Source organism: Malaclemys terrapin, chromosome 5, assembly GCF_027887155.1.
Source record: "Malaclemys terrapin pileata isolate rMalTer1 chromosome 5, rMalTer1.hap1, whole genome shotgun sequence".
NCBI lineage: Eukaryota > Metazoa > Chordata > Testudines > Emydidae > Malaclemys > Malaclemys terrapin.
Window position 1 is genome coordinate 23,853,809 of NC_071509.1, and position 14,408 is coordinate 23,868,216.

Genomic DNA, 14,408 nt, shown 5'->3' on the forward strand with positions numbered 1-14,408 from the left:
GAAAAAAAGACATATTGTCATAAATTATAAATTAGAGGTAGGGCCAGTGGACAAATTTTGATTTTCTACTGAACTAGGACCCCTTCCCACTGAGCAGATTTCGCTTGGACATGGGAGATGGGGGAAATCTCATATTTGAGCTTTATCCTGTTGCATTTAAACTCTTGCTCCTGTTGCCTCAGTACCCGAATAAGCTTCCTGACCATTAGGGCAGAAACCACCTGCTCTTCATGTAATAGGCCAAATCCTAAAGTCTTGAGTCAGTAGGATCTGAGGTCTAATGTATTTCTGAAGTCAGTGAGGAGGATTCTCTCCTCTAATCAAAAATGTTAATATTATAAATATGTGGTTTCCACAGTGGCTTGTACTCCTGATTAGAGACTTTTAATCTACTGGATCATTATAGACCAATATGTTATCACTTTAGTTGCTGATGTAACAACAGACAAATATTAGCCATCCCTGAGAAATATTTTGATACCATTTGGGGCTGGATTGTGCAAATGGCCACAGCTCAGAGTACAAGCTGGTATAGAGACACTCTGTCCCTGGAGGAGCTTGGAGAGGAATTCAGGGACTGCAGCATATTCCCCACTACATGCCACCCCACATTATGGGCTGGACTAGAGGAGGAGGCAAGGCCATGGCCTGCTCTTTTCCTGTTGCCTTTGGGTAGATTCCATCCCAGGGTGCACAGGGAAGGAGCAGGCACTGCACTCTTCTAAGAACAAGGACCGCAATTGCTGCTAGCCCTTACATAGGTCATGCCAAGAAGTAGGGTGGATGACATTTAGGTGTGTAAGGCCCAACAATGAAACCAGTAGGAGTACTGTCACTGATTTCAATGGGATGAAGATTTGGCCCTAATCAGACACAGATTGTTCTGGTTACCTTATCACTAGTTATACTTCTCTTCCGCTTTGGCTGGTTTGCTGGAAGCAGCACGAGCAAATCAGCAGTTGTGGGCAGACCAGGATTCACCACTGTCACCAGTGTTTCTTCAGGGATATTAGTTTCCTGCAGAGACAAAGACATGCACAGATTTACAGGCCTGTACGCTAACTTTATACTGTCAGTATTATACAAAAAAATTAATAAAATATATAGCTACTTTCACATATGGTTTTCTGGATCTGGTCTTTGGTGTTAAGATTTTTAATATGTAGAGAGAATTCTACGGAAGTCACTGGAAGCTAGAAAGCTGCACATAACCTTACATTAATTAGCAGAGATTTGAAAAGCTCTTTGAAAATTAGAAGTGTTATCACACATATCAAAGAGCTCCAATGGGTGTCATGGGAAAGTGAACTGAAGCCTAAGTGGTTTGCAGGTTTACCACAACTGTGCAGTGAGCATGTAATCTTCCAAGATAAAATTTTCAAAAAGCACCTAAGTGTCTTAGAAGTACAAGCTCCATTTTCAAAAGTGACTTAGACACTTAGGAGCCTAAGTCTCGTTGAAATTCAGTAGGACTTAGGCTTCTAAATGACACCATCACTTTTGAAAATGTTACCATTCGTCACAAATTCTTGTGTTGAGTGATATATATAGGAAGGCTGTTGTGAGATTTTAATGAAAAACACTGGTCAAATCTCATAGTCCTTAGGTCAAAAAGTATCTGAAAATCCATATAATTGTATCTAACTTCTTGTATATGATTTATTAAAAGTTAAGATGTGAGCCAATTTGATTGGTGGGGGGGGGGAGGGGAGAGAAGGGAAGGAGGGAAGACACCCATCAGGCAGATGTACATTATGAAATGGGTAGAAGTTGATATGTGTGATTAATGGAACTCACTCTATTTGCCATTTAGTAGGTGTTGGGGTTATAAACTGGGGTGAAACAGGTGTAAAATAGAATGTCAGAATCCTGATCTGGTTTATACTGGTGCAAATCCAGAGTAAATTCACTGACTTCACTGGGGGCCCTTTGACAATATGGCTCTGTGTTTCCTTGGTGATAACTATTTCTATAAATATTTACTCTGGGGTCATAACCTATTGATACGCTCCTCGACAGAATTCAATATGCGCTTATCTCTGGCAGTGTGTGCACCTGAATATTATTGCTCAAGTGCTCCCTACCTTAACGGCATTACTCTTTATTCATGTTACAATGCTGTTATGTGAAGCTTGACTTAAGTAATCTACAGGACAATTCAGAGTTCAAATGTGAGCAGTGCTTAATTTGTAATGAAAGAGGTGCCAGGGCTCAAGCAAGTAGGTGCCGAGACTCAAGCAATTTTTTTATGTTCATAACTGATGCAGCAAGCCCAGAGGTACTGGGGCTATGAACTGCCAAGCCTAGAGGTGTGGGATTCAGCCCTAGCAAGCTCTAGCACAAATTAAGCACTGAATCTGAATCTAAGTCTTGTCCATACCTGCAACCTACATAAAGTGGCTGCAGCAAATGAATTCCTTACATCTTTTCTGTAATTTTTGGAGTTACACATGCAAAGCTGTAAATTATTATTTAAAAAAAAAAACAATCAAAGACTAAATGTTGTATATTATAGTACCCTTTGTGTAACCCCTAACTACATCACATTCATGTTACACTTTTTTCACAAAGACAAAGTATTTGTTAATATTTCCACCTGGCCCCAAAATCCTTGAGAGGAGTATTTATTGTTAATTCCCAATTAGGCTGTGCTGGAAATAAATTGACAGTATTGCAATAATGTAATCTATGGCCTGTATACACAAGTGACACTGGCCTCAAACTGCTTCTAAATGTCGCTCCCGGGGATAGTTTTATTGTTCTGCCCTGCCTCGTTTTTTTTAAATGGGAAGGCATTAACTTAACCTTCAACTTTATGACTGTAGAAGCAGCAGTTTATGAGCAAACTGAGAGAGCACCTTTGCAAGAAGTCGTGTTACTACCAGGCCTATGTCTTCCCTCCACTCTGGTATGTTGGGGTTGTACATGTCCAGATGTTTAGTAAACTTTAGAGAAAGAACTTGAAAATGATCTGGAAACAGGAAAAGAAACAATTTTTGAACAATTCAAAGAGAATTGGGGAAAAACAGTTTTGTAGAAAATAATAACTCTGGAAAAAAGCTTTGTTAGCATTATTATTATTATTATTAATAATATTCTTTGTATTTTTAGAAGCTCTTACAAGACTCATTTGCAGGCCAGGACTCCATTGTGCTAGGTGCTGTACAAAAACAGAATAAAAGACAGTTCCTGTCCCAAGGAGTTTACAATCTAAGTAGCATGGACCAATACTAGATTTTGTATTTTCCCCACTTTCCCAGCATCTTATGTCTAAATATTTCTAGCCACCAATCAAAGGCAACATGGAAAACATTAAGTCAAGTTTCATATACTCCACTGATAATTATCTTTTCAGTAATTTTTCATTAAGATATTACACCACACATAAAGCTGTGGTTTCTTTTGTTTTTAAATGGGCATGATTCTATGGACTTGATTCTTACTGAATCATAAACATCTGGTTCTTGCCCACTGCATTTTCCTTTTTTCATGCAAAACGAATACTTCTTTATGTTTTCTATAATCTAGCTGTGAAAATATGAACAGAAATGATATGGCAATGGCTAACTACTGCATTGTTTAAAAGAATAAATAAGCTACACTCCCAACATTTCTATGAATATAATCCAAAAATAACTGAAATACTAGAAATTGACAGTTTCTTAGTAAACAGGACTCTGTATTCTTTCCTTTCTCCCTACAGGCTCCTTGGAAGCATACCTGAAGAACCTAATGCAAAGCAGAGAAAGAGATCCTTTGGAATGCATGAATGATCCAAACGTGATCTCTTGGGCAGTTTAGACAGAATCATATTTTTATATTTATTTTTTCTAAGGGTGTCTTTATTTTCCTCAACCCCAATGCCCCGTTGGTCTTTGACTCAGGATTTGCCAATACTAACAGCAGCTGCAGTAGTGAAAAGTAAGAAGCATGATAGGCTTACAAGCCATGCTAATGGGGTTATATTTTTAAAGCTTTCTAAAAAGCTGATGGATTTATAAATGGTATCACAGGCATTCATAAAATCCATTTGTTACAGGGCAAGAGGTTTACAAATGCTCTATTTAGCTTAAATCTTGGTGTTTACCATTATGTTATATTAAAAAGCATATTACAAGCAAAAAGTCGGTTTGGAATATTAGGACAATAGCTAAGTATCATTCTGTGTGTCCCCAGGATATATGAAGCTTTTAGCTCTCCATATTTGCAAACCTTAGCAAAGTAAGACTTATTAGATATCCCTGATACCCAGATTTGACAGCAGATATACAAGTTTAAATATTTCCTCTTCCTTCTTACATTTTTCATGGTACAACAGGCCTCATCAGCACATTACACGGCACAGCAAAATACACTGTGATACAATGCAGCCCATTAGCAAAAGGGTAATTTAACATTTTTCAGCAGCTCTTTCTAATCCAAACTCCTCGAGAAATGCCCAAATCATTAAGCAAAAAGGCGTTATCACAACAGGCAAATTCTTTCAAGTTTTTTACAATAAAAGTATGTGCCCCACTGAACTTCTCTCCCCTCACATTATTCTTTCTGTAGTAAGATCAACAGAATGACTAAAAATATTATAAAAACATATAAGTTCTATAGTATTCTACAGTTATGGCCCAAAATGCTGCTTTAAGACAACTGTTATCTGTAGTGCTTTGGAATAACATGGTAGCATTTTCTAGAAGGGATACAGGTCAAATTCTTCCTTAGCCTCTCTCTGTTCATTTCAATGGAGTTTCATTACAGATCAGATTAGTGTATTGAGTTTAGAAGTTTAACGTGGCATTGGATAAAATTTCACAGTAGGATCTGGTCTCTAAGAGCAATTGTAAAGTACATACAAGTACATGCAATGGACAAAAAAATACGAGGGAGTAAAATTATCTCACCAAAAACTCGGACAATCTTGGAATCCTGCAGCATGGAGTTCCCACAGGAGGCCTGCACTGTAACTCTCACCTCACCTGTCTCAGCAAATCTTGTCACCAAAAAACTGTCCAAAGTGAGAAGTGGCTAAAAAAGAAGGAAAATTAAAAAAAAAAATGTTAGGAAGAATTACGGAAGAAATGTGTGTGAAGGACTAGTGATTGAAATATATTGGAAGGATCAAATAATAGATTGATTTTTTTCTGTGATTTTAATCAATGGTTAGCCAAGTCAGCGAATTCCAATTCTCTACCACCAGGTATGCTTGCCCTATGTTGGATACTTGAAAACTAAAATAATCCTTCATTCAGAAAATGCATATAAAATATACTTTAACAAGTGTTCAAAATCTAATGTTTGACTTTGGAATTACAGAGTTAAGGGACACACATTTTTAAAGACTGAGCAAATCCTCCTCCTAATATAATTGAGAGATTATTAGGGTTTGATCCAAAGCCCACTGAAATAACTATAAAGACTCCCATTGACATCACTGGACTCTGGGTCAGGCCCTCAGTGCATAGGTCTTTCCCCTCTACACACCTGAATTCAGATTCTATCATCAGTTACAATTAAATTAATTTTGAGGCCTGATTTTAGTGCCCGATCCATACAGGTGCACGGTTGCACTTCTGCAATTCCCAAAGATGTCAAAAGGACCTGAGGTGCTCTGTACCTTGCAGAATTAGGTGCTTAGTCCATATTTGTGCACATCACAGATCCACCACACAATATCACCTGATCTGCATTCCGGGCTCAAGAAAGACCCAAGACTAGAATAATGTACTGGTGTATGGTGCTTGTCTGAACTATTCCTCCCTCAAGCAGTAATCTTAGTCTCTCTCTTACGAGCACTACATTGCGCTCAGACATTTTAAAATAATTATTTTAAAAGATAATTAGCCCAAATGAACAGAAGAGAATAATCCTGTCCCAGTAGAAATATTTAGATTTTTAATGTTTTATGATCCATGTATCTAACCTATCTACCCATCTATGACCATAATTATAGTGTATGAGCACCTTTTTTGTCTCGTCTTTTTAGACTTAACTTCATCCCTCTATAACAAACTGTAAAGAATATAACATCACAGAAACAGACTTAGTCAGAAATATATATTTCTGTGCAGTATTTCAATTCCCATCTATGCTAATGATCACATAAATAGAAGCTTTCATAATTCACTGATGCCATAATCCCAAATGCATTACATCACAGTTTCCTTAAAGGTGGAGAATTGCAACATAACTGTGATTCCACTAAAGGAAATGGTCTGTAGAAGTAGCCCGATTCTGAATGAGAAATTTCCATTTACACATAAATAGCAATAATGGACACCACAGAGGTTGTGCAAGATAAGGCCCTTGTCCTCTGAAGTTTGTTCACACTAATAAAGAAAAAGGAAACCTGATGCATATGTTATGGGACTGTCCAATGGTCAGGTGGACACAAGATTGAAAATGGTGCTTGATTTCAGCAACCAATCCTCAGGTGAGAATTATACCTTAGGTTATGTACCTACTACGCTGGATTTAACTCCACCACCAAGCCTTTGGTTCTTGAAGGCTGCAATGATTATCAAATGTGTGATTTTACAAAAATGGAGGAGTAAGTTTATGCCCAAAATAGAGCACTGGTATTTGAACCTGTCTGAGTAAGCAGCGAAAGAAAGAACAGCCTACTGACTTAGAGAGCAATAATATGAATTCAAAAAAATTGAACCCTGTTTCTGATACTTTTGGATAAAGAATTCTGAGATGGCTCAAATAATGCCAGACTTCTGTTATACCTCAGGTCTCCTCCTTCCCTTTCCTGCCTATTTCTTTGTGTCTTATTATTATTATAGTTACCACCACCCTAACATCTTATGTCTGGGCTATTGTCTGATTTTTAAACTTTGACAAACTATAAAGCTGTTTAAATTGCACAATTCTATTGGCTATCCTGTGAAATGTGTGGAACTTTGTAACATATACAAACCACAAGTCATTTATATTTTTGTAAATAGACGGTTTAACAGACTGAGAATAGAAGGTATTCTGCAAAATGTCATGTATACCAGGAGAGTATTTTCCTGAAAGGAATAGGCATTAGACATAATCCTTATTGAAGAGAGGCTGAAAAAAAATCTCCAAGGAAATCTCGTGTGTACCTGAAGATTGTTTCCTATCCACCAGTAGAAGACTGTCAAGTTAGGGTTCTTGGGCAATACGATGGCTGTCAAATTCACCTCCTGGTTTCTCCCAATGACTGGAACCACTTCTAGATGTAAAGCCTGCAGTGGAGCTGAATAGAGTTCCAAAAAGGCCATTAATCAAGAATCCATCAATTTATTGAATGCCTCTGGTTTTTCTCTTGTTCAGCATTCTGCAGCAGTCTCACCTGCACAGAACAAGGTCCTGAATTTATTTTTCTCCCTCCCTGTTTTCTGCATGCATCAATGAAAAGAGCTGAAGGTATGTTCTGGACATTTTAATTAAACGAAGGAGGTCACAAATAAAAATCCAGAGCAATGTGATTTATTGGTGCACCTGCATGAGTCTTTCTTGTGCACATCTAACATAGAAGATCATAAGTAAATTTAGCAACAGTTTAAAAAAAAAAAAAGACGGAAAAGGAAAGTAATCAAAGATAAAATTGATGGAAATTCTACCAGGCCTCTGATATTTTTAAGGCAAAATCTGAGAAGAATGATGCTGACTGTTCATTTTCGTTACAAAGTATCAGCAGTCAGGCTGCCACTGGAATCCTCGCTGTTTTTTTTTAGTCAGGCTAATATTCAGCAAAATATCCAATAAATACATACTTTAAAAAGCTGTCTATTAGAAGCTAATTGATTTGCAAATTTAAATGTATAACTTCTGTATATTAAACACGTGCTCTTAGAGTAAATTTGTTCCTTTCTGAAGTTTTACCTAGTGAGGCTATATTTTGCAGGCAGTGTACAAAAACCGCATCACTTTAAAATTTCTGTATCGGGGTCTCACTAGTCTCATTGTATTTTGGTCCATAAAAATGTTTACCAAAATAATATTATTGAAAGAAAATCTTTATAGGAGGCATGAGTTATATTTGTTTCAGAAAAGCACTCAAAGCTTGGAGGCGTTTAACACTTATTTTTTTTACTTATATTGCACCTTCCATTTCAGAAACCCAAAGTGCTTTACAAACATCAATTAAGTTATTATATATAATTATATATATATTATATATAATGAATCCATCCTATCATTTCTCTCTGTACTCTAAACCAGTGGTCTCCAAAGTGGGGTGCGTGCACCCCAAGGGATGTGCAAGAGGACCCTTGGAGGGGGGTGGCAGGAAGAGCGCTTTTTTTTTTTTTTGCTTCGTCAGTTTGGACGGGAGTCTGAGCGGCTTTTTTTTTTTTTGCTTTGGCAAAAATGGTAGAGCCGGCGCAAAAAGTTTGGAGACCACTGCTCTAAACATCTCTTTGTCATTCAGAGCCGTTCGCCTCAATCCAGACATCACTCTGAGCCTTTCCGTACCCTCTTTGCACTAATGACATCATTGCCCGTTCACATCCAATTCACACTCACTGTGGGTATGCCTATGTTCCACAATTCCCTTTACTCTGGTCCAAGTACTTGCTTTTTCAAAGAACTGAGCCTTGCTCTAGCCCCTGGTACCAGCTGCAGCTTCTTATCCTCTGGATCAGAGAACCATAATTTTGGTACATCCTACTATGAAACGTTTCTTTAAAGATCTGGTGCATATCTGTCCTGCAATTTGGGATTTTTCCTATTCATGGGGTTTGAGTTTAGTATTGACAAGTTTCATGAACTCTGCCTTTGCCCTCTGTCCCTCCAAACTGCATTCCTCCTAACTGTTACATCAGGTAAAAAGAATTTTGAGATATTGGTGTTTATGGCTTATTCTACTTTCATGATATTCCACGGGATAAGGTGTTTCTGAGCCTACAACCTAAATTACTCCAGAATTTCCAAATTCCATTTTAATTAGTCCTGGCCATCTTCCTCAAACCTCACAATTTACCAGGACTGCATAAATCAGATGTAAAGTATCTATTGACCCTGGACAAGACAAAATACTTTCATAAAACTCCAAGATTGTTTGTGGCATTGGGTAAAAGTCCAATGGGAATAAGGAGCGAGTTACGAGGTGGGATGGGACTCAAAATCAGTTTAGAGATTATCCTAGTGGATCAGCCTTTGTACTCAATCCTAATCAAATTAGTGTTCCAATTCCAGATTAGATATAGCATTCATTTTACGCTTGAGAAATACCTCCCCCTATGCCATTTGTAAATCCACCACATGAAACTTCATTTACATCCTTCACTCATCACTCATCTCCCGATATAGGAGCCAAATCAGAGGGACATTTTGGGAAGGCAATCCTTCAGCCCTCCTTCAGGGGTTCTTACTGCTTGTCGGTCTCCCAAGAGTGGGGCAATTCTCAATGGAGAAAGGAAAGTTACTCACCTACCACAGCAGGCATATATTGCTTCTACAGACCACACTCACCCACTCTCCTTCCCTGCCTCTGTTTATCAAATCTATCAGCTTGGCATCTAAGCACCTGACAAATACTGAATTAAACCTGAGAACACTACACTGTAAGGAAATGTTACTACCTCAATTTTTAAAAAAATAGATAATGAAACTGAGGCAATGAGTTTAAGGGCCTAATCCTGCTCCCTTTGCGTTTAGTGGGAATTTTGCAATTAATCTGTATGGATGCAAGATAGGGCCCTAACTGATCACACAGCCAGTCAGGGCAGAGGAAGGAATAGAACCCAGATCTCTTTACTCCCCGTCATTTGCATTAATTACTAGGCAATGCTGCATCTCAAAGACTCTGGTTAACAGAAGGGAAATATGGGCAGCTGGAGCCACTGTCCATTTCCTATCGACTTGCACTAAAAGTTCCAATCTCTGCAGAGGCTCCAACGTTTACTGCTTTCTATTTGGTTCCAGGATTCATGATGGAGGCCACCCATCCCGCTCCCCAAAGCCTGAAGCTAGTACTTGGAGAACACAAGAGGAGTAACCTGCCTTTTTTGACGATATGATTTGTTTCTAGGTTTCTATTTGACCTATCTAAGAACAGGAGAAGCAACAGCTCTTCTGAGTTCTGAAAGGGGAGGAAAATGCAGTTCCAGTGGTGAGCTGCCTGCTTTATTTCAACTATGAATTGACTGAGGTACATTAAACCTCTGATGGAGCATGCTATTCCTGGTGCACTGCTGTTTCTTTTCTTTGAATTCTAGTTGATGGTTTTTATTTTGGTTTTAATTAAAAGAAAAATAAATGGTCTATTTCATGTGATATGCACATTCTCACTGCAATATGCAGTGAAGTCAATATACACTGAAGCCAACATTTGAAACTTGGGTAGCTAAAATTAGGCAACTAAATCTAGATTCAGGCACCTTAACTAATGATCTGATTTTCAGAAGTCAGGAGCACCTACTGCTCCCACTGATCTGAGACTTCTGAAAATCAGGGAAGAGAAGACATTGTCTCCGCACCTTTGAAAATCACGTCACTTAGGTATCTGAATATGTATTTAGGTGGCTAAATTTAACTACCCAAGATTGAAAATGGTACCTGAAACCATAGAGGAAATTACTGTCAAAGCTGGGATTAGAACTCAGATACCCCTACTCCTGCCTTAGATGCTCCAGCTATCTAATGACTAGACCATGTAACAGAGGGGTAGCTGTGTTAGTCTGAATCTGTAACAAGCAACAGAGGGTCCTGTGGCACCTTTTTCTGTTAGTCTTAAAGATGCCACAGGATCCTCTGTTGCTTTTCACTAGACCATATTTCCCTTTAAAGTCAAGTCTCCCTTTGATTTGGTAATACCCTCCCCCATTTACAATTATCCACATTAACCATGTGCAGCAGGTGCATTACTGCATGAGCAAATTCAAAGAACTGTATTTTGGTGATAATATCTTTAATATAATTTCTTCTGGAAATCACTGCCCCGTAGCTATCATCAAGTTGTTGTGAAGCTGCAAAAGTGAAACCAGAGAAAAACAAAACAGCACAACTTACAATTAACTTGAACAAACACCACTGCCTCATCATGCCCGGCAACATTCTCCGCCCTGACTGAGACACGGTAAATCCCAGGGTTCTCATAACGGTGCCGAATGGGTTCCCCTGTCATTGTGAGGTTCACATATATTGCCTTAAAGCCATCTCCAAGGTCCACCTGGTACTTGGTATTTAGAATATCTCCCTAGCAGAAGAAATAGATGAGAGATGTTTTGAATACCCAAGATTCAAAGAAACAGGACACATTATTATTACTTACTTGTATGTGGTAGTACCTAGAAGCCCCAGCCATGGATCAAGGCCCCATTGTTCTAAGTGTTATACAATCACAGAACAGAAAGACGATCCCTCCTCCAAAGAGCTTAGGACAAGTGGTGGTGGTGGTGGTGTGTGTGTGTATTAATATTCCCTTATCTGTAACACTGATCTAGTTTAATGAGGATAAAATATTCCAGATTAGTCAACAGGTTGTAACTGCATTATGCTACACTGACTATGCCTCTGGATACAACATGACTGTGCAGAGCAATCCCAATCTATAAGTATTCTTTGACCTTATCTAGGACTCTTAAGCCCTGTCCACTGTGCTAGCGAAAACCCAGTTGACTAAGCTTAGTGCATAGCGTAGCATTAGCATCAGGGGCGGCTCAAGGCACCAGCGCACCGAGCGCGTGCCTGGGGTGGCAAGCCACGGGGGGCGGCCTGCCAATCGCTGTGGGGGCGGCAGTCAAGGAGCCTTTGGCAGGATGCCTGTGGGAGGTCTGCCAGTCCCATGGCTTCGGCGGCAATTCGGCGGTGGGTACGCCGAAGGCACGGGACCGGCGGACCTCCTGCAGGCATGTCGCCGAAAGCTGCCTGCCTGCCGTGCTTGGGGCAGCAAAACACATAGAGCCGCCCCTGGTTAGCATAGTATAGTTAGTACAGCATTACTATTGCTAGCATAGCATTTATACTACCTTAGCCATCGGCTATAATTTATTATTCACTGTAGCTCTGCAGAGTGCTCATGAAAATGACACTGTCTTTCTAAAGTTAGACCTAAAGTATCAGGATGATAAAGATTGTCTTCAATGTGCAACGTCATTAAAACAAAAAACATAACAGTTTATGGCTTTATATTGTCACTAGGCTACACACTATGGATATTCATGACAGTGAGTATAGAACTCAGATTCTCCCATCTGGACAGAGCCACATGACTGGAGCTAAAGGAGACTCTCCATTAGCAGTTAGCAGTACATGGCCTTGGACCCGCATTGTAACAGTTCTGATTGCATCCAGGAAAGGCAGTCACCTGACAGTGCATTACAATCATTATATGACTAGAAAAGGATTCCAGCCAATCACAGCATTCAAAAATCACGTGTTTATTGCCTCTCAAATGACCCTGAAATCTTTATATGTTCAGTTCCATTATTCCATTTCCACACAGGCCACACTCTGAAAGTCATACTTCAAAACCTCATCCCAAAACATGATGTTAACAGAAGATCAAAGGAGGCAACAGCAGACAAGAACTTTCAGATCTTTGCGTTACAAAGGAAAGGAAAACATTTTTTTTAAGTGCTGCTGTTTGGATGAATTTTCTTCTGTCTTGTCAGATAAAAGGAAAAAATGTTCACAAGGTGAGAGAATTCTCACAGTAAAGATCCTGCATAGTTCTCAAATGCCTCAACTCCAGAATGTATCACCCACAAAAGGAGTTTATGGCCTTGTATACTCCTCTGCTGTGAACATTTCCTTCAAATCACCATTTTCTATGGATACAGAAGGGTGGAATTTAGTGGAGGAGACAATACCATATTAAAGTTTAAAGCAAGGGAGATTCCTCAGCTGTGTGCTTGTAAGTGCAATTCATTTAGGTGACACTAAAGTGCAAATACTGTTTGTTTGCTTTCTTATGCTAGCAAAGCACCTACATACTATCTCCAGGGGGTAGGTTTTATGTTGTGAACCAGATCTGAGTTTTAATGAATGTTTTGCTCTCACAATGCCCTTCCTATTATAATACTATTTAAGGATCTTGATGTTTTCAAAGCACCGATTTCATTCTACAAAATAGGAAGCTAATAATGGTTTGATAACAAAAGAGGAACACAGGAAAAATACAGCTAAATTCAATGGAACCTGGACACATCTACATAGTTCTTCTGTGAATAGTGGATTCTCTTGACATTGTTTATTCATGCATTTTGTGGACTGAGCGAGCAGAGCTTGGGACAGCTTATTTTCTTCTTCTTGTTATTAATATTATTACTATTTATAAACTCAGTAATGTATCACCCAGACAAACACAGGTGTGAGCCAAAGCCCCTTGCTCCTGTGAAACTAAGAACAGGCATTCATATACAGCAATAAACTAATACTGTGTGACAGACAGATATAATACTACATCTCTTTGGTGTTAGTGGATCTATCCCTTAAGCTCACTAATTGTCAGAAGACCTAATTGGTCCCTTGTGCAAAACTTGCCTTTCTGTTTCTAATTAATGTTATGGACTTATTGATTCTCAGCTATAGGGGGCAGCAAATTGTTAGGTTTCTTGTAAAGGAGACTTATAGTTCAGAGTATTATGCATAGCTATCACTAATAGAGAGAGAGAATACCATTTGTGACCTTTGAGCATCTTTGCATGTCCTAGGTGTTCTACCGGTTGACAGAGAAACACATTCAAGCCTCAGAATTCCTACTCTGGCAAAAATCATGTTTTTAGATGCCCCATCACAATTAACAGAAATGATAAATCACTGAGCTCTCAGATTATAGTCAAGTGCTGTTTCTTTACTAATAATGAAATGGTGACAGACAGAGAATTAGGAAAAGAAATGGAGATATATCTGACCTTACTGTAGCTAAGGCCAATAACTACTTAGAGCCAGATTCTGCCACATATTAAGTAGTAACTTACTCTGCAAGTATTCCCATTGGCTTCTGCAGGAATGAATCAGTGTCCATGGTTGTACCATGCAGGCCTGCTGAAATGCATGAATTTCCTTCAGACTCTTTGAAATCAATGGGATTAGTGTCAAAGTAAAGTAGAACTCAATCTGAAAAAGTATGGCAGAATCTGTCACTTAATGAGTATGTCTTAAGAACCACAGACATACAGATCAGACTGTTCCATCCTACAGATCAGACTGTTATAGTCTGGTCATGCCTTTAAGATGTTGCCTCTTTTAGGCAACACAGGGAAACCTGTCAATAAGGACTATACATAGTAGATGTCATTATCCTTTACTACCTGGTGATTTTATTTTATGTTTTACCTGATTACCAAGAAAATGTGATTCACTTTTTTAATAGGTGAGACCAAAAGAGCTCAGGGCCAGATTTTGAAATGCTCAGTACCCACAATTGGGGCCAGGTGGTCAAAAAAGAGATAGGAGCTCCTATTTTAGGCACTGAAATAAAGTCCAGATTTTCAAATCTG

General features: G+C 38.9%; 1 protein-coding gene across 2 annotated transcripts in view; it reads right to left on the reverse strand.

Moving 5' to 3' along the window:
- Positions 1-14,408, reverse strand: part of SORCS2 (sortilin related VPS10 domain containing receptor 2) — an 818,166-nt gene that overhangs the window by 22,185 nt on the left and 781,573 nt on the right. For both annotated transcript variants that reach the window (XM_054030250.1, XM_054030251.1), the window contains exons 19-23: positions 10,975-11,161; positions 7,083-7,216; positions 4,893-5,016; positions 2,859-2,971; positions 892-1,017 (exon numbers count right to left, since the gene is read on the reverse strand). In XM_054030250.1, coding sequence (XP_053886225.1) covers positions 892-1,017; positions 2,859-2,971; positions 4,893-5,016; positions 7,083-7,216; positions 10,975-11,161 — 684 coding nt within the window. The remainder of the gene's footprint in view (positions 1-891; positions 1,018-2,858; positions 2,972-4,892; positions 5,017-7,082; positions 7,217-10,974; positions 11,162-14,408) is intronic.